Here is a 21,128-nt window from a genome sequence, read left to right as displayed (position 1 = left end):
GGGTGAGGGAAGGAAAAGAAAACAGGAAGAAAATACTGTCAAACACGTGGTGGAGGGGATTTATAGGAAAGCCCAGGAGGCCGCAGCGTGACACATTTGCCTTTGCTTGTCCTCGAACCCTCCCAGGATATCGCTGGCGCCTGGCAGAGGCTGGAGCAGGCAGAGAAGGGTTACGAGGAATGGTTGCTCAACGAGATACGGAGGCTGGAGCGCGTGGAACACCTGGCGGAGAAGTTTAGGCAGAAGGCTTCAACGCACGAGACGTGGGCTTATGGTAGGTAGACTAGACTCGGGTTGGGTGTTTGAAAAGTCAGAGTTGAGCTGTGGACAGACCCACAGCATGCAATGACTACTCATTCTGTCCCTAATGCCTGTGACCCTGTGGGCAGGTGTCCTCACCTCTCTCCACTCTGCTGTCCCAGGACTAAATTTCTTCAAGAGGTGGGCATGAAGATTTATTTTCTAATTAAGCAGATAATGTATTTTTTCACAAAATGGCACTCAAGATGCATTCTTCCCATACTTAACCAAGGCCTGGCCTCCTCCTGTCTTACCCCACTTTTTTCTATTTGATTCCACAAGTATCTGTTTATTCCCTCACTGTGGGGCAGACAGCCCTGGCCCAGATCCTCGCTTCTGCTGACAGAATGTTTACTAAATGCCACAAAGCAAAATAATTTCCCACTTAGGAAATCTGCTTGGAAAGGAAGAATGCAAGGTATTTATAGTCTATGTTTTCTGTAGTCTTAACTTCTTATTTCACTAAGATTCATCTACTTCTTTTAAGCCCTGCAAATGTACCTGTTTCCAGAGCCATGATACTAGGGTCATATTTTTTTGGCTACCTGCTGTTTGCTGAAGTAGAAGAACAAAACGTTCCCCCATCACATAATCTATTTTGAGAAAGGGCAGGGAGGTCCCCCTCCTCCTTTGGTTCCCTTTTGCTTTATTATTGTTTGATTGGTGATACTGCACAGCAAGATGGTTAGTACATGGGCCTGGAGCCGGACAGGTTGGGGTCCCCAGCTCTGACACTTCCCAGCTGTGTGTCTTGGACAAGTTCTTAACCTCTCATTGCCTCAGTTTCCTCTTCAAATTGGAAATAACAATGATACCTCCCTCAGCAGGTTTTGATGAAGATTTAATGAGTTCATATTTATAAAGTATTTAAATCAGTATCTGGCACATAGTAAGTGCTATGTTGTTATCATTAAATATATGAACATTTGCTTTCCATTTCTAGCTTTATAGAATTAAGTTCTTAAAGGTCATCAACCAGGGAATAAATGTGGGTCCAGATATAACCACAGCAGTTGCTTGATTTAAGAAACATTTGTAGGGAAATAGGTGGAGGTTCAGAGAGAAAAATTTCTAATATTATCAGGAAAAAAACCACAAGATACGTTTAACCACCGAAAGTAAAGCTTTCAAACAAAAATAATTGGGGTAAAGGGGCTGGCCCCGTGGCTGAGTGGTTAAGTTCGCGCGCTCCGCTGCAGGCGGCCCAGTGTTTCGTTAGTTCGAATCCTGGGCGCGGACATGGCACTGCTCATCAGACCACGCTGAGGCAGCGTCCCACGTGCCACAACTAGAAGAGCCCACAACGAAGAATACACAACTATGTACCGGGGGGCTTTGGGGAGAAAAAGGAAAAAATAAAATCTTTAAAAAAAAAAAAAATTGGGGTAAAGGTTGAACCCGTGGGTAGGCAAATAGAGTACAAGCAGCTTATCTAACTATCCCAGGTAACTCTTGTGAGCTAATAATTACTAACTTAACTGAGCATCTCACTGGAAAATCAGGTACTTATTACTCAGGATGATGAATAATGCAGATTTATTATTTGCAATGTACTCAGCATGCTTCCCTTGTCCCTTTATGTGTAGACATGAGCTTTCAGACAGAGGGACTCGGGCATCATTAGCAGAGTAACGGCCTGAATTCCACTTGAAATACTGCCTCCGCAGCTTCAGTCCTGTCCTTCTTTTCCCCTCTTATCTTGGTTCTTTGGAATCTTAATGATTCACTGAGAACTTTGCTGGCACAGAGAAGCTGATGCGTAACATCAGAGTATTCACACTCCTTGTTACAACCTTTGCAGGCAAAGAACAGATCTTGCTGCAGAAGGATTATGAGTCGGCGTCGCTGACTGAGGTCCGGGCTCTGCTGCGGAAACATGAGGCCTTTGAGAGCGACCTGGCGGCGCACCAGGACCGGGTGGAACAGATCGCTGCCATTGCGCAGGAGCTCAAGTACGTGCTGTTTGCAGGCACAGCTGCTGACATTCAGCCGATGCCGTCCTCCCTGTGAAGCCCACGGGCTCTGGGTACAATGGAAGGATTCCATGAAGGGCTTCCCCAGAGCATTCCCAGGGAGGGGCAAGGGAGGCCTGCCCTTCCTTTCCTGTGCTAAATTTAGAGACAGCCAAGCTGGAGGACTCTGTGATGGCATTTGTCTTTCTTTTTCAAACAGATAAACTGACTTCAGCTTTGGTTCTCTGGTTGCGGTAGACTCCTTTGTCCTCCCATCCAGCAGCACCCCCAACCCCAGCACAGGCAGCTCAGCTTCCAAGAAGATGAGCAGTCCATATGGTGGCCTGGGACACAGCTCAGAAGGGCGGCCTCCTTCAGGCCTGGGTGCAGGCGATGGGACCACATGGCCCATCCAGAAATAAAAACATAACAGAAGTCACTGCCTCACCTCTGAAGGAGATGCTGTGGCCCCATTTTGCTTTATCATCAAATCAGTGCTGTTTCATTTTTATGCTTTGTATTTTATGAGAGCAGCTACCATGAGGGTGAGCCCAGGCTGCTTGAAGCCCGAGCAGGAGCCCTCAGTGCAGGTGCAGTCCCAGGCTGTGTGCCTCTGGGAGAGGGGCCTCCCCACTGTGTTTCTAAGCATATTTAAAGACCATTGCCCCCTTGCCATAAATACAAAATTTAATGCCCTACTCTTTTCCCTCTTATAATGACTGATATATCTGCAAAATTTTTAGAGTCTGTCATATAACTTTAAAAAATAAGTAATAAATGTTTATTTTAATATGTTACATTTTAAAACTCCTATGTTCCTCACTTTTGACTAAAGCAAACTCCTTAATTAATGGATAGGGCCTATTTTAAGAGTATCCTACTTTTTAGCCTTGACCAAATAAACTCTTAATTATTTATGGTCTTCCTACCCAATTTGTACACTATATTTGTGCCCTTCATGTTATTTTATTTCTCATACTTCTTAAATGTTGAATATTTGGCTGCTCGTTAACAATTACAAATAAAATAAGAGGATGAAAAGAAACCCCAGCTATTAATGTTCTGTAGTAGCCCCCATGAGTAATTGGGAGTGGTTTTAAGTGTTGCCCATAAAATTTTAGTAATAATTTTGTGTTATTATTATTCCTGGTATTCCCAATGACTTTTTCTTCACACAGTCAAGAGAGGAACCACATACAGAATTTAAATCTGTGCTCATCTTAACGTTAGTAACATCCCTGTCCTTTTCACCTTTTCTAAAATAATAAATCAAAGTGTTTGTGTAGTTCTCAGAGTGCATAAAAAGTAGTATGCACAGTTATTCAAACCCGCACTCGTTGAAAAGCAGGTATGTGCAAAGCTATTCCATATGCATTAGAGGCAGGGGGGGAACTGTGTGCTGTAAAGATGACCACCGGGAGGTGAGCGTCGCTGTGTCCCTTGTGGATCAATAGAAGGATTCCTGGGTTTTTGTTAGTAAGTCTTTCTTCTCTTTAATATTTGCATTTTGAAGAGCCATGGCCTTTTCACTTTGTATTCAAGGCTGTGCACACTGCTGGTGTGTTTTGGTTGGTTTTGGATTTTTGACTGTAACAATAAGCACAGGAATCTTAGTCCATCTCAGTGTGGTGATGTGCGTGTGTGTGTAGAAGGCCGCTCTTAAGGACTGGACAAGATTTAACTAGGTGGTAGGGAGGTTCCTACCCACTGAAGGAACCCTCAGATAACCACCACATGCATCTCCTTTATTCAGTAACAGAAACAGTCACATTCAATAAGGACAAATTAACATTATTTAAGAGGGGGAAAAAAAACAAGTAAGAACAACCATTGCCTTAATTTAAGGTTGAAAGGAGAAATAAATTTAAGAGTCAGGGAAATGGATTTGTTAGGATAGGAGAGAATTTCCTGAAAGTTGTCTTATCTTGGACTGTTTTTGAAGGAGAGGTCTCCTGAAAATGTCTTTAAACCTCTGTGAGTTTCACTTTCATCTTAATTAAAAGGGTGGTTAAATTTTGTACAGGATTCAAAGTTTTTTTTATGGCCAGAGATACTAGGTTAACCTTTTAGTTGAGAATTTGCTTGAATGGTAAGTTCAAATTACTTCACCTCTCAAAGATCCCATTAGGATGTACGGACAGGGCTGGAGAGGAAGAGTAATTCTTTCCTAAGAAATCCTGTTGTTCTTGCTTGTCACGCTAGCCGCGTTAGACAAGTCAGAACCTCTTTGTCCAGAAGAGGAAGGACTGTTCTCCCAGGCTCTGCAAGTCCTTCCAGTGCTAGACACGGCCACAGCGCCCCTTCCGGACGTGACGCTCCACCCAGCCGTGAGGCCCAGTGCCCTTCAACAGGAGCCAAGGACACAATGGGGTGCAAGCTGATACCTCCCTCCCCCTTGACTCATTTGATGTCCTAGTCACTGTGGCTTCAGCGCAGCCCACAGGACTGTCCTCTAGGTCAGATAGTTGGCTTCATTTACAGGTACATTGCCACTTAAAAATAATGCTGTCTGGGGGCCTGGCCAAGAAAACGATGAGGGGAGTTAAATAAAGTTAGCCTGAGGCACTGAGAAGACACTGTGTCTCTGTTTAGAAATCCGTGGACCAGCAAATGTTTTATTAATTTTTCTTATAATCAGAGAATTTCAATCATATTTGCAATGTTGACCATTAGCGAAACCCTGAAATACGCCACCAATTCTCTATCAGATCTTTTTTTAAAGAAAAATTATCTGTTTATTTTGAGCTCATGTCCATTCTTCCTCATATCACCTGGGAAAGTTAATCTCTATTTTCGCCTCTAATAGCGAATTGGACTATCATGATGCTGTGAATGTCAACGATCGGTGCCAGAAGATTTGTGACCAGTGGGACAGATTGGGAACACTTACTCAGAAGAGGAGAGAGGCCCTGGAGGTGAAGTCTTCAGCCACCTGTTGACATGAAATCTTTTAATAGAGGCTCTTTAATTAAGTCACTGTTATTAATTTTCTGAGTTTTTTCTGTGACATTATATGTATAAAACAAAACAGACTGTCTAGTCAAAGCAGTCTCTCAAGAGAATACGAAAAGTAGAAGAAAGAGGGAAATGGAAAGTTGGTAGCTTTGTACTATGATTTATCCATACAGCAGTGAAGCGTACTTTCAAATTTAAAAAAATCAGGGGCAATGAGATTATGGTGTAAACCATTTTGTATCAAGTAGTAGTTACAGTGAATTTCCAGAAGCCCTTATATAAGAATAAATAGAGCTGTGACTGAGTCAGGAAATCAGGAAGTACTTCACTTAAGATGTGCAAAGGGAAAATGGCCACAAATATTGAAATAAGGAAAAATTGGTATGAAACAGAATCAGGATGAATTTGGCCTTATCCAAGTAGAAGGATTAGCTAAACAGCAGTAAGTGACTGGTATTTAACTGTCACTAATTATCTTTCACCATGGAAGTCTCAGACAATGTGGAAGAAAGAATCACTTGCCAGTTTTCTGAGTCTTTTCATCCTGACGCTGATGAAACTTTTAAAATACATGTTATCAGGCTTCCAGGATGCCAGCTGACCCTTCCATATCCATCTAAAGAAGGGAAGATTGAGAGAGAGGAAGGACCAGGCATGTAACATAGACAGCTCAAATATTTTAGAACGGGAGAGAAAAAAGAATCTACTTATGGAAGACGTCTAGATACAGGATGCTCTGTTCCGCATCATCTCTGCCATATGAAAAGCATAGTATCCTCTGTGGCTTGAGGCCCTGCACTTTCATAGGCCCAGAAAGGCAACGAGAGCTCTGTGTTAAATCCTGAATGAGGATTTGGGAACATTCAGCTGTAGCTCCTCTGTCTTCACTAGGTGGGTGACTTTTCGGAAAGGCACCCATCTGCTCTACACGATGTTGACTAAAATGAGGAGGATGCCCTGAATTTTCTGTTATCCAGTGTGGTTAGGGAATCAGATCCTCTAGCTTATAAAGTACTGCTTTAGTGGAAAGCAAGTTACTATAGATCCTATGTGGATTCTGAAGTTTTAAAAAAAGTAGCATGTAATAGAGTACCTAACATACTATTAAATCAAGGCTACTGTAGATGTTATTAAATTCTCCTTTGATTCAGAAGGCACTTCAGGGCTCAACCTAATCGTTTGAACATCGGTTAGTCTTTTGTGTACACGTGCCCGTGGTGGCAGCATTGTGCTTAACAAAATGCCAGCTGATAGTGTATTGCTCTGGAATGCATATTTACATTTTCAGATACTTTTTTATTATTTCATTTATGGTAACACTTCCTTCTATTTAATCTTCAGAGAACTGAGAAATTGCTAGAAACCATTGATCAGCTTCACCTGGAGTTTGCCAAGAGGGCTGCTCCTTTTAACAACTGGATGGAAGGGGCCATGGAGGACCTGCAAGACATGTTTATTGTCCACAGCATTGAGGAGATCCAGGTAACTGAGCCCCTCCTCTGTGCTCTTACTGTGCTAGAAATGAGTCGTAATTTTTAAAACTTAGCGGTTTTTTGGTTCTGTTTCACTTTTTTCCTAGGAAAAATGTGGCTACTAAACCCAAATTACCCTTTGACCTTTAGCTTAAAAATGTGAATACTGCTCTTTGCTGCAACTAAATGAACAGTAATCTGATAATGGTGAATACATTTAAAAGGGTTCGTTCTTTTAAAAAGAATGTGGAATTATTGAGCAAAAAGTAGACATATATGCTCTTGTAGTTGTTCACGGAAAGTTATGAGTTAACTGCTTTGCAAATGTGTGCATATTACTGTTTATTAAGATCGACAGAGTTTTACCAGATCATAAAGCATAAGAAACCATAAATCAGCACTTCTGCCTCCCAAAAGCCAAAATGTTCTGCTTCTGATTTCTTCTGGAACTTTCAAGTTGTAAACAAGACTTTTAAGACATCATCTTAGAGAGGAGAGTTACTCTCCAATAGCCAAGACCCAATTTATCTAGAGACCATTGTACAGTGAATTTGATGTGTAATAGAATATAAAGAGAAAATACTTTTTAATTATTTTTTCAGTAAAATAGGTCATCAAAAAGAATCCAAATATAAAGGAAATACTGAAAGTTGGGATTTGAACCCACATCTCCCTGCCAAGGAGTATTCTAGAAGGGTTTGCATCTGGATGTAAGGGGAAAGAAATTACTTTGTTGAACATCGCATTTGTTTTCTGAAAGACACTGTGATGGTGTTTCTTGCATGTGCTCTTAAGCAAAGGTTAGCAACCTAAAATCGTTTATTTTTGGAATAAGTGAGATTTCTAAGTATGCCTTGGAAGCCAATCTTGATGTGGGAAGTCGTTTGTTTAGTGAAAGTTGTGCTGGCAGCTGATCCTTTGTAGCACTTAATAACATTAGCTTCCCACTGGAAGGTGGTCCACGTGCCCCTATGTACAGCTGAATGGAAGGGGCTGCTGTCTTCTGCGTTAGGGTCAAAGGATGGGTTTGATAAATGAGGTTCTATAAAGCCGTAGGGTAAAGAGTTGGTTTCTGTGGCCTTTCCTTTTTGAGGACTAGGGAGGTACTTCCTGGTGGTCTTTAGGTATCAAGGCAGCAAATGTTAGGTTCTAACATTTGGACTACAAAGGTGAAACTGGTCATTGGAAAGGGCAGGTAAATTAAATTCTGTTTCTCAGTGGAGAGGAAGACCTAAACAGTAGCTGAGGATCAAAAATAATGAAAAAAAGAAAATAATTACTTTTTTGAAGACTTTGGATTAATAGCCCTCAATTAAATAGTCATCATGATATCTTTTTCTCCGTTTTCAAGGAACTTGACTTTTGGGCACCAAGTAGCTTTTCTAAAACATCCAGAATTTGTTTTTCTCCAGAGACTCCTGCAGTTATAAAGGCCTTAGCACATGTGCAGAAGGGAACATCGAAGCCTATAAAGTTCACCCTAAAGTAAGATGGACTTTTCTCTGCTTGTGTCTCTGGTAGAGTTTGATCACTGCCCACGAGCAGTTCAAAGCGACGCTGCCGGAGGCGGACGGCGAGCGGCAGTCCATCATGGCCATCCAGAACGAGGTGGAGAAGGTGATTCAGAGCTACAACATCAGAATCAGCTCGAGCAATCCCTACAGCACTGTCACCATGGATGAACTTCGGACCAAGTGGGACAAGGTGGGTGGCTGAGGACTGATGTGGGATGAGGGCGGCATTCTTCAAGCCGAGGTTGAGGGAAGATGTAAGAATTTAGAATTAGAATTAGAGTGGGGAATTATTAGACTATCTGATTTTGCATCATGATCAGGGTTTTCATTCACCTGATGTTTTACAGGTGTGTTAAAAGATAAACTGAGGCATATTAAAACTTTTAAGAGTTTATTTGAGCAAAAATGGATTGGAATTGGGCAGCATCTAATCTAGCAAAAAGAAAGGAGCTCTGAGGCGTGCTACAAGATGAAGGATTTTTATAGCCAGAAGGGAATAGGAACAAGGGTCGGTTATTGCAACGTTCTTTTCCTTTATGGGGTGGAGGAGTCTATCAGGCGGATTACCTCACTAGTGCTAATCAGGCAATTCCTGATTGACTGGTTTAAGATTCCATTTCTGGGAGAGCTGGAATTGTAATTAAGTCTGCTTGGTTTGGTGATGTGGGGCTTAGCATAAGTGACTCCATTTTGGGACTGTTGTCTTGTTTTTAACAGATGAAACACGTTAAACTCTTAAATGCCACTCACCAGCTTCTGTGATTCGTAAGGAAAGAAGGTAGAAATGATTTTCCTTAAGGAAAATATTCTAAATGTTGGCAAAACCAGTACAGATTATGAAACTAATACCATAAAGCAAACTATTTTTAAAACCCCAACTGAAAATTTGGTGGAATCAGCTTGCCTATACTACTTCATTAAAGGATTTTTAGAATATGGGATAGATGTGTGGGGATTTTAAATACAGAAAAATTGCTTAGAAAACTATCTGGGGAACTGAAGTATTGCTAACGTGCTGCCTTTTACATTTTGGGCAAGTGTCCACAGATTTAATTATCATCAAAACGGGATCATTCGAGCCTTTTTGTCTCATTCTTAAAAAAGTTTATTTTCATGGTTTAGATTATAACACAGTCAGCTCCATATGCTACCACATAGTCTTTAGGACCATGTCCACCATGGGGATTTGAGGTGGCTTGCCGTAAAAACACACATGCAGTAATTGTTTAGTTATAAACAATGCAAAAAGGGAGAAAAAACAGGTGTGGGAAGGAAAGTGTCCATCTGACGGGCAGTAGTTAGTTACTGCATTTAAGCCTTATATTTAGCTCTGGTCTTCTGATGGCCGAAGGGAAAAGGGAAACACATTGAGGTAAGTGATTTCCTTGGGGAAAAAAGGGAAATACATCATTTCTTAAAGTGAGACAAACTTTTCTCCAAACACAAGCTATAAGGCAAACTGGCCAGGTGGATTTCTATAAAAGGAACATTGAATAATAATGTCTTTAGCAGCAGTTTTGCAGAAGACACAGAAAAGACTTCTGAAGTAGCTCTTTTGTGTGTTGATTCAAAGAGAACTGAGGCATGGCGGTAAAGTGTCAGTTACAGGGTACTGGGAAACATGTAGGCCAGGCGCAGTATGTCCCTGTGGGCCAACAGTACATGGAGACTGAGCGCATGAGCCTCGCCGGGGTTCTTCACTTTTTTGTGTCTTGGACCCACTGGCAGTCTGAGGAAGCCAGTGCATCCCTTCTGATAATAATATTTGTAAACTCATAACAAATCCTTAAAGTTACAAAGGAAACAAATTATGTTAAATATAATTATTAAAATATTTTTTAAAATTGGGCTATAATAATGTATATGCTTCTTTACTAACACATTTAAAACCAAGATGTAACCGCAGGTCTAATAATTTTGGAATAATCGTGGTGAGTGTACATGCTATTTCGAGAGGCAGGCAGTAACTAATGTTATATGAGAATGTCTGTGGTTTCTATTGTGAGTCACAGTACTGCTAAATACTACTGTGGATTTGCTCCCCACATTCATAATTGAAGGAAATGCTAACTTTCAATTAGAGATAGTGAAAATAAAGATATCATTTTCCTTCATTAAAGTTCACAAATCCTCTGCACTCTGGGCCTCCATGGCGTTAGTGCTCAGCCAAGAGTCCCTTGCTGGAGGAACAGTCAGAGTCCCTAATGCGGACTTCGTCTCCCAGCAGGCACTCGGTGGCACTGGGTGGCAGTCAAGGCTAGAATGAGCTCTCCCTTTGGTCCCTAGAGTAGGGTCTCCCACTCCCTTTCCTCTCCCTACCTCCTCTTCCCCTCCCTCGACTTCCCCTGCCTCCCTTCCCTCTGCCCCTCCATTCTCACCCCCGTCCTTTCGACTATTATGTTATCTTTTGGTCACTCCTATCTGGACCAGAGCTGGCCTCTAACTCCTGTTGCCCTTGGGCCCCAACAGGTGAAGCAGCTCGTGCCCATCCGGGATCAGTCCCTGCAGGAGGAGCTGGCCCGCCAGCATGCCAATGAGCGCCTGCGGCGCCAGTTTGCCGCACAGGCCAATGCCGTCGGGCCCTGGATCCAGAACAAGATGGAGGTAGGTTGGCACTCTTCAGAGAGCTTTTCACAAGCTTGAAGTTAGACCCTGAGCTGACACAACTCCACGCCTCTTCTCTGCCTTCTGGTCGCTCCACTCAGCGCTGGGAGAACACCAGTCCGTGTCACTCTGGGCTTCACTCTTTGAGGCTGTTCTTGCTGCCATCTGTTTATTTTGTCGTTAACAATGACAATGGCCTCTTTCTCAGTTTCTAGCCTCTACAGGACCTGGACTTTAAACCATCCATCCCTAAAGAGGACTTGTGAAGTATCACAAAACTTTGGATCTTCAGAGCATTTCAGGAAAAGTGATCTTTGATTGACACCGATTTCTGGGTTCATTTTATCACCAAGAACAGCCAAGAGACATTCATTGGCCCACTTACTTTTCTCCCAACCTTCCTTTTGGTGCTAAAATGTTAACTTTTCTTTAAAGGGGAGAACATCTAAAAATATAATAAATTCTTTTGACCCCAGTGGTCTTAAATCTGCCCGGCAGCCCACTTGTCCAGCACATCCCCAGCCTTCCCCCGAACAGGGCAGCTCCAGCTGAGGGAGCCTTCCACCTTCACTGGCAGAAGGCTGAGTTGACTCATTTCTTACCCCTCTTGCTTTACTGTTTTGGATCTTGGTTGATTTTCTTTTCCATCCTCTAGATGGACTAGAACCAGAGCTGGTTTCATTCGGTGGTACTGCCTGTTTCCCACTTCATCTGAGAAAATCAAGTGCTGTTGGCTGCTGCCTAATGCTGGCATAGCATCTGACACAGGATTGGGAGGGATGACTCCACAGTTAACCTTAGAGGCCGACTCACCGTGTTTTCTTGCCCTGTTCTTACCTCTATCAGGAAATTGCCCGGAGCTCCATCCAGATCACAGGAGCCCTGGAAGACCAGATGAATCAGCTGAAGCAGTATGAGCACAACATCATTAACTACAAGAACAACATCGACAAGCTGGAGGGCGATCATCAGCTCATCCAGGAGGCCCTGGTCTTTGACAACAAGCACACTAATTACACCATGGAGGTACGGCAGCCAGACAGGCCTGGGTGCTGCTCTTTCTAATTGTGACCGTTTCACCTTCTTAGGGGGTTATCTTCCCACACTTGTCTCTGTTTGTTATTATTAAGATCTACAAGTATGAAAGTTATGGATCTTTAAGCCTTTCCTGTCACTATATGTGAAAAAGCACTGGAATTATATTGAGCACTATATAATTGTTAGTCAGCAGCAGCGTTATTATCATGGCAGTGAATTCGTTGCACTGCTTCAGAGAGAGCACCAGAAATTAGACTGTTACATTTCTACCAGTTTGGCCCAATTTGATCTCCCTGGGAGCCAGCGGGCATAATCCAGGGGCCCATCCCGCTACTTGGTAAATGGAAAGATACTTCTAGTGACAAATAGAGTCTACATTGTATATTTTATTTACAGGGTGCCAGTTGTCACTGTTAGAACCCTGTCTCACTTCTGAGTACTTCCCATGACAGAATCTTACAAAAGTGGAAAAGTAGAATAAAAAAGGATAGGGAAGTCTATAGTAAGCCCTATTTATCTCCCTTTGGGTTGGCTCTCCTGTTATGAAAATGAGGAGGCAAGATTGACATGCTGAAAAAACCTAGAGCTGATCATTTCATTTTCTCCTCGGTAGCACATTCGTGTGGGGTGGGAGTTGCTGCTGACAACCATCGCCAGAACCATCAATGAAGTGGAGACCCAGATCCTGACGAGGGATGCAAAGGGCATCACCCAGGAGCAGATGAATGAGTTCAGAGCCTCCTTCAACCACTTTGACAGGGTACCGCACTCCCTCTAGTTATTTGAAAAGCAATACTGGGGACATTAAAAAATGTATTTGAAATAATATCCATGCTATTAGTTTAAGTCTTGATGACCTATAAAGGTTACAGGTAAAGAGGATGATTAATGCCAAAGGGAATTAGCCACCAAAGTGAAGTGTGCCAAGCTCTCCTGTTGCTCAAGGTGACACGAAGCCTAGGATTGTGTGCTGTTTTATGCAGATCACTTAATGACTGCCTTTGTAGTTGATAGCAAAGCTAGATTTGTTCTAAGTAAAAATGTTTCCTTAGCAAAACGTGGTTGTTGGATTTAGATCATTTTCTAAAGACTAAGATACAAAACTCTGATGTACTTTTCCTAAGTAACTGTTTAGGTAAAGCTCCTGATGAAAATTTAACTTACTCTTTCAACATATAAAACTTAATTTTCTTTTTTAATTGATAAAATAGACTCATGGAATGTTTTAAGAAAAATGCACCACTATGAAAATGTTTCATAGTAAAGGCATATAAAAAGTTAAGTGCTGCTTTTAAAATATTATCTAGTATTTTGATTTGAATAATATTGAGTAAAACCAATTCTTTATAAGAAAATTCCCAGTTTGCTTATCATATGGCCAAAAGTGAATTTTAAGGCGATGTTCCATTTGTTAAAGATCCCTATAAAAGGATATTCCATTACTTTGAACAGCAGCCTGTTTATAACTTACAAATATCAATAAATGGTTCTTTAAATGCCACTGGGCTAGGCCAGCCAGATTTGGGCCTATTAAAGAGTTCAGACAGTGGACTTCTGATCAGGGAGCTCAAATATAAGTAAAGAATTAAACACAGAGATGGATATTGAAGTTAGCATAGTTTCAGCCAACTTTATTGCGCAGAAACATGCTATAATACTGACCTGACTTCATTCATTGAAGTTCAAGTCATTTTTCTCCCGTGGAGGAAAATAATTGATCATTGTCTTGTACAAATCCATCTGGGCTTGTTGGAGGTCATCTCTCACTCATTTGGGCCACTTCAAAGGAAAAAAAGCACATTTATTTGAATCCAAGATCATGAGACTGTCTTTTGCAACAAAAGTCCAAAGGAGGGCAGTGCAGAGCCTGCCAAGTTTAAAAGTTTGCTTGAATTAAATATTAAGGATTATACGTCTTGGGGGGAAACGAAGTTTGCTCAGAGTAGTAAGGAGAGGTGTCAAGGATGCAGATCCATTTCGCTTCGTGTTCTATTAAATAGCAAAGACAGGAATGGCAGGGGGCACAGAGGATGTGATCTGAGGGATTCTTACTGAAGCTTTAGAGCATCGGTGTAAGAGGATCGGAGCTGGCTTCAGAAAGATGTGCCTGGCAGCCATGAGTGTGATGGACTGCAGGGTTGGGGGAGAGGAGAGAAAGTGAGTGGAGGGTCAGACTGGAGCCTCTTGGAGAAGGAGGAGGAACGTGAACCCCTGGGCTGAGGGATAGGAGTGTGGGAGTGAAGAAAAGAGGACAGAGCTGGGATTAATTGAGACAGAAATCTGACGGCACTTAACAACAGCATCTGGGGGCTAAGGGAGAGGGAAAGATTAAAAGTGACATGGCGATTCCAAGCCTTGAGAACACGCGAGAAGGAGTGCTGTTGAAGTGGACAAGCCTTGGCGGCGGAGAGGTCCCCTGGGCAGCTGGGAATCCAGGTCTCGAGTTTAGGGCTGAAACTTGTGGAAGTCACCACATAATGGTCTTTTCTGGGAAGAGAGAGTCTGGAGAGTAGAAGAGAGAGGGGCCCCTATCGTAGGGAATCAGCTACATTTAAAGGCGGCAGAAGAGCCGGAGAAGGAACTCTAAGAGAAGTCAGTGAAGAAGAAAGAGTGGGAAGGATGGCTTTCAAGACTGTGGCTGTGAGGGCGGGGGTGGTGACTGAGGGCTCAGCACACAGGTGTGAGTACAGACACACACAGTTTCGCTTCATAGAAAAAAGAACTTCTGATGTTAACTTTTGGGACTGGCCCTTTCATGGGCTAATGAAAACAGGAGAAAATTAACCTTCTATTTAATACTTAGCTTGGCCAATAAAAAAAGTGAATTCTTACCTTTAAATTGATATTGATGCTTGAAGCCTAGCTGTCCTCTCAAAACCCTCAAGAAAATCTTCAGCACAGCCGTGCACTTCCTGTCACATCCAGGGCTTGGCATTGAAACCTCTGTTTCAGTAGAGTTTGGGTCGCTCCTTGTCCTGCCCTGGCCTTTCCTCAGCTGTGAAAGCTGTTGTCCACTTGCGGCTTCTTGCACACTGCTCTGTGTAGATCCTCAGTGGATTTTCAGGGGAGGCTGAGCTTGCTACCCGGAGGGGCCACTCTATTCTGGCCGAGGGCTCGAGAGTGGTTGTAGGGTGACGTTCCAGTTGTTGGAGTTCTAGGAATGCTGTAGTCTTTGGGGGAGTTTTACAAATGCAGACTCCCCAGGGCCATGAGAGCATCATAATTTCTCAGAACACTTACAACATGCTCTGTCATCAGTGGTGGCAGTAGTTAGCTCCTGACTAGGTCATTTTCGATGACTCCAGGTAGTTCCTTCTGCCGCTTTCTTGAATGTGTGGTCTCCTTTCATTTTTGTCTGATGTTTACCGTCCCTTCCACCTTTTTCTTTTTTAAGAAATTATTTTGTAACATCCCTCTGTTGGCTCCGTCCTTCCTATAAGTCAGTGGTGACCTTTATAATCTCCTTGGCAGAGCTCAAAGTGGCCTTTTCTCTTCTTAGATCTTGTTCACTTGGTCGAGTGGAGTTGCTTATTTCGCCTCTAATTTGCGCCTTCTCTGTTCTTTCTCTTTGGCGGCAGAGGAAGAATGGCCTGATGGACCACGAGGATTTCAGAGCCTGCTTGATTTCCATGGGCTATGATTTGGTAAGACAGAGGTTAAAATTCTACTAAGATCTGATATTTTATTGAGTTTGGATTTATATTATGGGAGATGGCTGGCTTAAAGTATGGTGGCCCATTTGAGATTGGTTCATTTTCATTATATAGGATAATATTTTTGAAACTTTGCCTGCTACTATATAAAAAGAATTTCACAGAGCCAGAACATATATTTTTATTCAGTAACTGATCAGATTTTTTCTAATGAAGGGTGAGAACATAAACGTTCCTGATGATTTTTTAACAGCTCTATTGAAATAGAATTCACATACCATACAATTCACTCATTTAAAATGTACACTTCAATGCCTTTTAGTATCCTGAGGATTTTTTTTTTTTTGAGGAAGATTAGCCCTGAGCTAACTGCTGCCAATCCTCCTCTTTTTGCTAAGGAAGGCTGGCCCTGAGCTAACATCCGTGCCCATCTTCCTCTACTTTATATGTGGGACGCCTACCACGGCATGGCGTGCCAAGCGGTGCCATGTCTGCACCCGGGATCCGAACCAGCAAACCCTGGGCCACCGAAGTGGAACGTGCGCACTTAACCACTGCACCACTGGGCCGCCCCCAACCTGAGGATTTTTAAAGTTCTTTTTCCTCTAAGATTTTAGAATATAAAAAAGTTTTAGTAATAAATCAGCGAAGAAAATCTTAGATTTCCCTGTGGGCTGTGAGAGTACCCGTATGCCCTCCCTTCTCTGTTACCCCTTAATGTGTATTTTGAACAGGTGCTTTGATTCCTCCCGGACCTTTGAAATAAAAATCACCAGCACCATTTTCTGAACTGCCTTCTCTTTAGCAATGTTACTGTTCTCAGTTGTAGTCTGAGAAAAGGCCCAACTCTCTCTCTTTGAATTCCTCTTCCATAATTATGATAAGGCCTGAAGGCAACATGGGTCATAGGAAGGAATTCTGACATTTAGGAGCTTCTGGGAACTTTTAAGGTCATTCAGTGGCAGTAAACAAGTCACCCATAAGGAGATCTGCCCAAAATTGAGGGGAAACACAGGGAATATTTATTTCAAAGAGGAACTTGTATGTCAATAGGTAAAAGCAGAATGGCCCTGTTGAGAGTTGTGTACCGTTGCAGTAAATGTTTCTTCGCCTCAGGGTGAAGCCGAATTTGCCCGCATCATGACCCTGGTGGATCCCAACGGACAGGGCACGGTCACCTTCCAATCCTTCATTGACTTCATGACTAGAGAGACGGCCGACACTGACACCGCCGAGCAGGTCATCGCCTCCTTCCGAATCCTGGCTTCTGATAAGGTCTGTACTGACAGGTTTTCCTCTGCTTTTGCAATAGTCCACTGCATTATTCAAATAAAAGAAGAAAGTGTTGCAAGTAAAAACCATTTTGATACTAGTGCATTTTGCACCACATCAGCATTGAATTCAGAAAGCAGCATGTAAACATAACAACAGTGTACCCAGAACAGAGAAAACACAGGCGTTCTGTTCCTGGCATTTGTGCTTGGGCCTCACAGTGAGTTTTATAGAAGGAACCAAGAGTATGTATTTTTAGAATTTTTTGTGCGTTCTACTCGTTCAACCCCATTTTACATTCTGGTTTGGTAGATAGGACTCAGAAAGAAGAAACCATGCACTTCAGATATTGTGGAACTTGGAACCTTCTCTAGGTTCAATGACCTTGACGTTGCGCCCAGACTGGAGCAAAGTTAAATATAGCCATTCAGTCATTCCAAAAATTGGCAAGCTTTTCATTACATGTAGCCTAGAAATTAAGTAGGAGTTTAATTGCAAGTTCAGAATTTTTGAATTGCATTCCCCAAACAATAAAAATGTCTCAGTATCTATAAATTCAATTTCGGACATGATTCTTTTACCCCATGTTCTAGCTGAGAGGGAAAAGGTTTAGCACAAACCCCATCTGCTAAAACACATCAGCAGGGCCATGTTTATTACATTAAAATATCCGACAAGATAAAGTATCTTAGAAACAATAAGAAGTCTGTTTTAACATGAATCTTTTATCATGGGGATGCGGGTGCAGGGGAGAGAGCCCATCTGATGTAGGAGGTCGTAAACCCGGCTCATCTAAGCCCTGCAAAAAACCCTACTGTGAAGGACAATATGATATTTGCTATTTATTTATTTTGACTCTTACCAGCCAGTCTGTTTCACCAGAATTATCCTATTTCCTGTTGGACATTTGATATTTAAAAAAAAAAGACATTGTTAAGCATCTGTTTTATTTTGTTTTAGAAGAGGTTTTCTCTAGTGGCAGCATGTTTCTGGTTTTTTAATAAACTCATTAGGAAAATGGCTCCATTTTCTTTTTTTTTTTTTTGTGAGGAAGATTCACCCTGAGCTAACATCTGTTGCCAGTTCTCCTCTTTTTTCTTGAGGAAGATAAGCCCTGAGCTAACATCTGTGCCAGTCTTCCTCTACTTTGTATGTGGGACTCCTCCAGAGCGTGGCAGATGAGTGGAGTAGGTCCGCACCTGGGATCCGAACCTGCAAACCCCAGGCCACCGAAGCAGAGCACACAGAACTTTAGCCACAGGGCCGGCCCCTCCATTTTCTAAAAGAACATACCACATACATTAAAAAAAGAAAAAACATTGATTATGTTAAGTTAAATATCCCTATGTTCTCATCAGTGTATGATGTAAACCATATCTTTATCTTTCTGGTATGAAATTCAGATCACAGTATTTGTCACTTGCATTATGGCTCAATCTGAGAAATATTGATGATATTGCTCTCTTTGCCTTTTTAAAGCATATTAAGTACCCTGTGGGCCAAAAGATGAATCACTTTGCAGATACGCTCTTACGAGTAAAATTCAGCCTTTCGTTGGTTGTCTAGTACTGTGCCCATTAGACTCCCTGCCTTTAATCCTTTTTTCAATTAAACAAACGCAAGCAATATGTAAGTATTAAAACCATTTCTATTCCAGTGTTCTGTGATTGACTTTGTAAACACTTGTGTATTTTTTTCAGCCGTACATCCTCGCGGAGGAGCTGCGTCGAGAGCTGCCCCCAGACCAGGCCCAGTACTGCATCAAGAGGATGCCCGCCTACTCGGGCCCGGGCAGCGTGCCTGGCGCCCTGGATTACACGGCGTTCTCCTCCGCGCTGTACGGAGAGAGCGATCTGTGATGCTGAGCTTCTGTAATCGTTGATCCCATCAGAACGCAATAAAAGCTGAAGTCACAGGTTGTTTCTTGGAAACTTTGACAAGCTTTATTAAGTTAAGAGAGAGAGAAAATTTTTTGTAGCTCAGTAATTGCGGCAATGTAACATGGCTGAAACTAAATTTCTACAGTGTATGACATAGTGTGCTTCATGAATAGGTTACTTTATTTCTGAATTTTTAGCTACATACAAGGAGATATCAGATTTTTTGTTTGTTCTTTGATAAAACAAAGCAAATTACTTGAGTACTATGAAATTAGGAGGATCTGGGGATGGAAGCAAAGTAAAAAATGGGAAATTCCAAAATACCCAAAATTTGAGACCAGGGGGAAGAAAATGAAAAATTTGGTAAATGTTTGATATTTTAAAAAATATTCTTCATATCTAATATGCTTATGCGATTATCCCTAGGGGAATATATTTGGGATATTAGTGTTTTACTTTGTTGCCTATCCAAAGATTAGCTTTATTTAAGTATAAATAGTACTGTCGTCTCTTTAGTTGAATGGAATAGTGTGAGGTGGAACTTCCGGCGACTAGAAACAGACTGCCCAAAAGATCTGTAGTACTTAAAAATTTTAAAATAGAGATTATAGTCAGCTCTTCATTATTTCGGACTACGTAGTCCAGTTAGTGGGTTTCACTGCCTTACTTATCCTCCAAAGTAGGGACCTCAGGAAACACAGAAATCAGTGTAGTTGCCAGAGAGGAAGATGAATGCACTAGGTAAAATGAGTTTTTTAGGATTATTTATTGATTCGAGGCTCCTGGGCTTTTTCTAGAGATTGTTAGTACAGGTTCTCAAGAGATGACCAGAGAGAAGTGCTCTGTTTTTAAATAAACAATTGTCTGTAGTAATAGTTCCTAGCAGGGGACAAGTCAGAAACCAGTGCCCTTACAGCTCTCCAGGCAGACCTTCTCCTTTCTGCCTTTAGTTTTATGACCTGGTAAGGAGAAGGAGTTTATAGGAATGGCCTAATTCTCAACAACAGTAGAGGTAACTTCCTTCACTGCAGAACCTTCATGTATTTTGGGGTGAATTCATTTTGGGTGGTAGGAGTTACTAGATGTTTTTGCTAGCACATAGTGTGTGTTCATTGGCTTTGGTGGGATGGTGCATCCTAACGAGTTCTCAGTCTGGCTCGTTGCATCTGAAGCCCCATTACAGAGGGCACCACATGAGCTCCCAGCATCGTCTTGATCTCAGCAATGTCCATTCAGTTTTCAGCTTGTGCTACCGTCTATGGTAACTCCCCCCTCTGTTTTTCCATCTTGTTGACAGCTTGTAGAGAATAAAGCAGGAATTGTTTTATATCTGAGTCCTTAAGGATCAGGAAATGAATTATAAGCAAACAAAAACAGCTGCAAACAGCACATAAGTGTTACTAGAAAAGTAGTAATGTGCCTATTACCTATGGTCTGTTGCTTCAGATTTTTATAGCTTTCCACCAACAGCTGGAAATGTGATATTTTCCATTCACAACTGTCTGGTAACTTAATACTTTTACTACATTGGCCCATTTAGAACCGTCAACCTTTATAAATTTTATTTAATTTCCTTCATGTTATTAAGTAGTCGGTAGTTTGCAAATTCCTGAAATATCTGATTCCTTGAGCTTAATGCCAAACGCTTTTGGGGTGATGTTTAGATGAACTCTGACTCCTTATTTTATTTCAAGTAGGTGCTATATTCCAGCCATAAACATTAAGGAAAAACTGGGAAGTTATTCTGCCTTTGAGGCTACTCGGGGGAACTGTGGTGTTTTAGGATGGGTATAGTTAGCTCATCTACCTAAAATTTTAATTTCTTTGTAACGTTCAGGCAAGAGAATGGATCAGTGCTATCTGCTAATAAATGAAGAAAGGAAATAAACCCTGAAAAATACTTAATAAACATATTTATACTCTCATTTTAGAAGTTATTTTTATTTCTGAAGCTGAATTATCAATTAAAATTAATTTGTAAAAGAAGAAGAATGCCTGTTTTTTCCTCTTTCAAAGGATAACCAGTTTATTTGGTTAACCACAAACTTCCTCACTGAAAATTTCCATCGTATGTAAAAACTCTCATTTGAGTTATTATTTGCCTCCCTTAAAGAATTAAAGACTGGCTTGTTGGGTGGAGGGTAAATGTGAGATGGAGAACTCAGGTGGACCCAATTAGAAGTGAGCGATGAATGGATCAGGAAACTAAATGGATTAGGAAGGAATCAGAATCCCCAGTAAGTGTTTTCAAAATGTATGCATAACCAGCCCTAAGGCCAGAGTTTCAAGTTGTGAAGGTCTGGGTTAAGACCTTGACATCTTTATGCCGGACAGAGAAAGACAAACACTGCCTGATTTCACTCATATGTGGAAGATAAACACATGGATGAAGTGAATAGTGGTTACCCGAGGGGAAGGGGTGGGGGAGTGGACATAAGGGATAAAGGGGCACGTATATATGGTGATGGATGAAAATTAGACTAATGGT

At 41.8% G+C, this 21,128-nt stretch overlaps 1 protein-coding gene across 1 annotated transcript in view; it reads left to right on the top strand.

The window, feature by feature from the left end:
* ACTN2 (actinin alpha 2) overlaps nucleotides 1–20,565 on the top strand; it is a 66,496-nt gene extending 45,931 nt beyond the window's left edge. The window contains exons 11-21 of the mRNA XM_008528902.2: nucleotides 127–274; nucleotides 2,102–2,252; nucleotides 5,059–5,167; nucleotides 6,549–6,689; nucleotides 8,201–8,383; nucleotides 10,663–10,797; nucleotides 11,644–11,823; nucleotides 12,449–12,595; nucleotides 15,414–15,479; nucleotides 16,605–16,763; nucleotides 18,461–20,565. Coding sequence (XP_008527124.1) covers nucleotides 127–274; nucleotides 2,102–2,252; nucleotides 5,059–5,167; nucleotides 6,549–6,689; nucleotides 8,201–8,383; nucleotides 10,663–10,797; nucleotides 11,644–11,823; nucleotides 12,449–12,595; nucleotides 15,414–15,479; nucleotides 16,605–16,763; nucleotides 18,461–18,619 — 1,578 coding nt within the window. The 3' untranslated portion in view covers nucleotides 18,620–20,565. The remainder of the gene's footprint in view (nucleotides 1–126; nucleotides 275–2,101; nucleotides 2,253–5,058; nucleotides 5,168–6,548; nucleotides 6,690–8,200; nucleotides 8,384–10,662; nucleotides 10,798–11,643; nucleotides 11,824–12,448; nucleotides 12,596–15,413; nucleotides 15,480–16,604; nucleotides 16,764–18,460) is intronic.
* The last annotated feature ends 563 nt before the right edge of the window (nucleotides 20,566–21,128 follow it).

This window comes from Equus przewalskii, chromosome 1 (genome assembly GCF_037783145.1).
Source record: "Equus przewalskii isolate Varuska chromosome 1, EquPr2, whole genome shotgun sequence".
Classification (NCBI taxonomy): Eukaryota; Metazoa; Chordata; class Mammalia; order Perissodactyla; family Equidae; genus Equus; species Equus przewalskii.
Note: the sequence above shows the minus strand (reverse complement) of the source record. Positions and strands in the feature narration are given on the sequence as shown.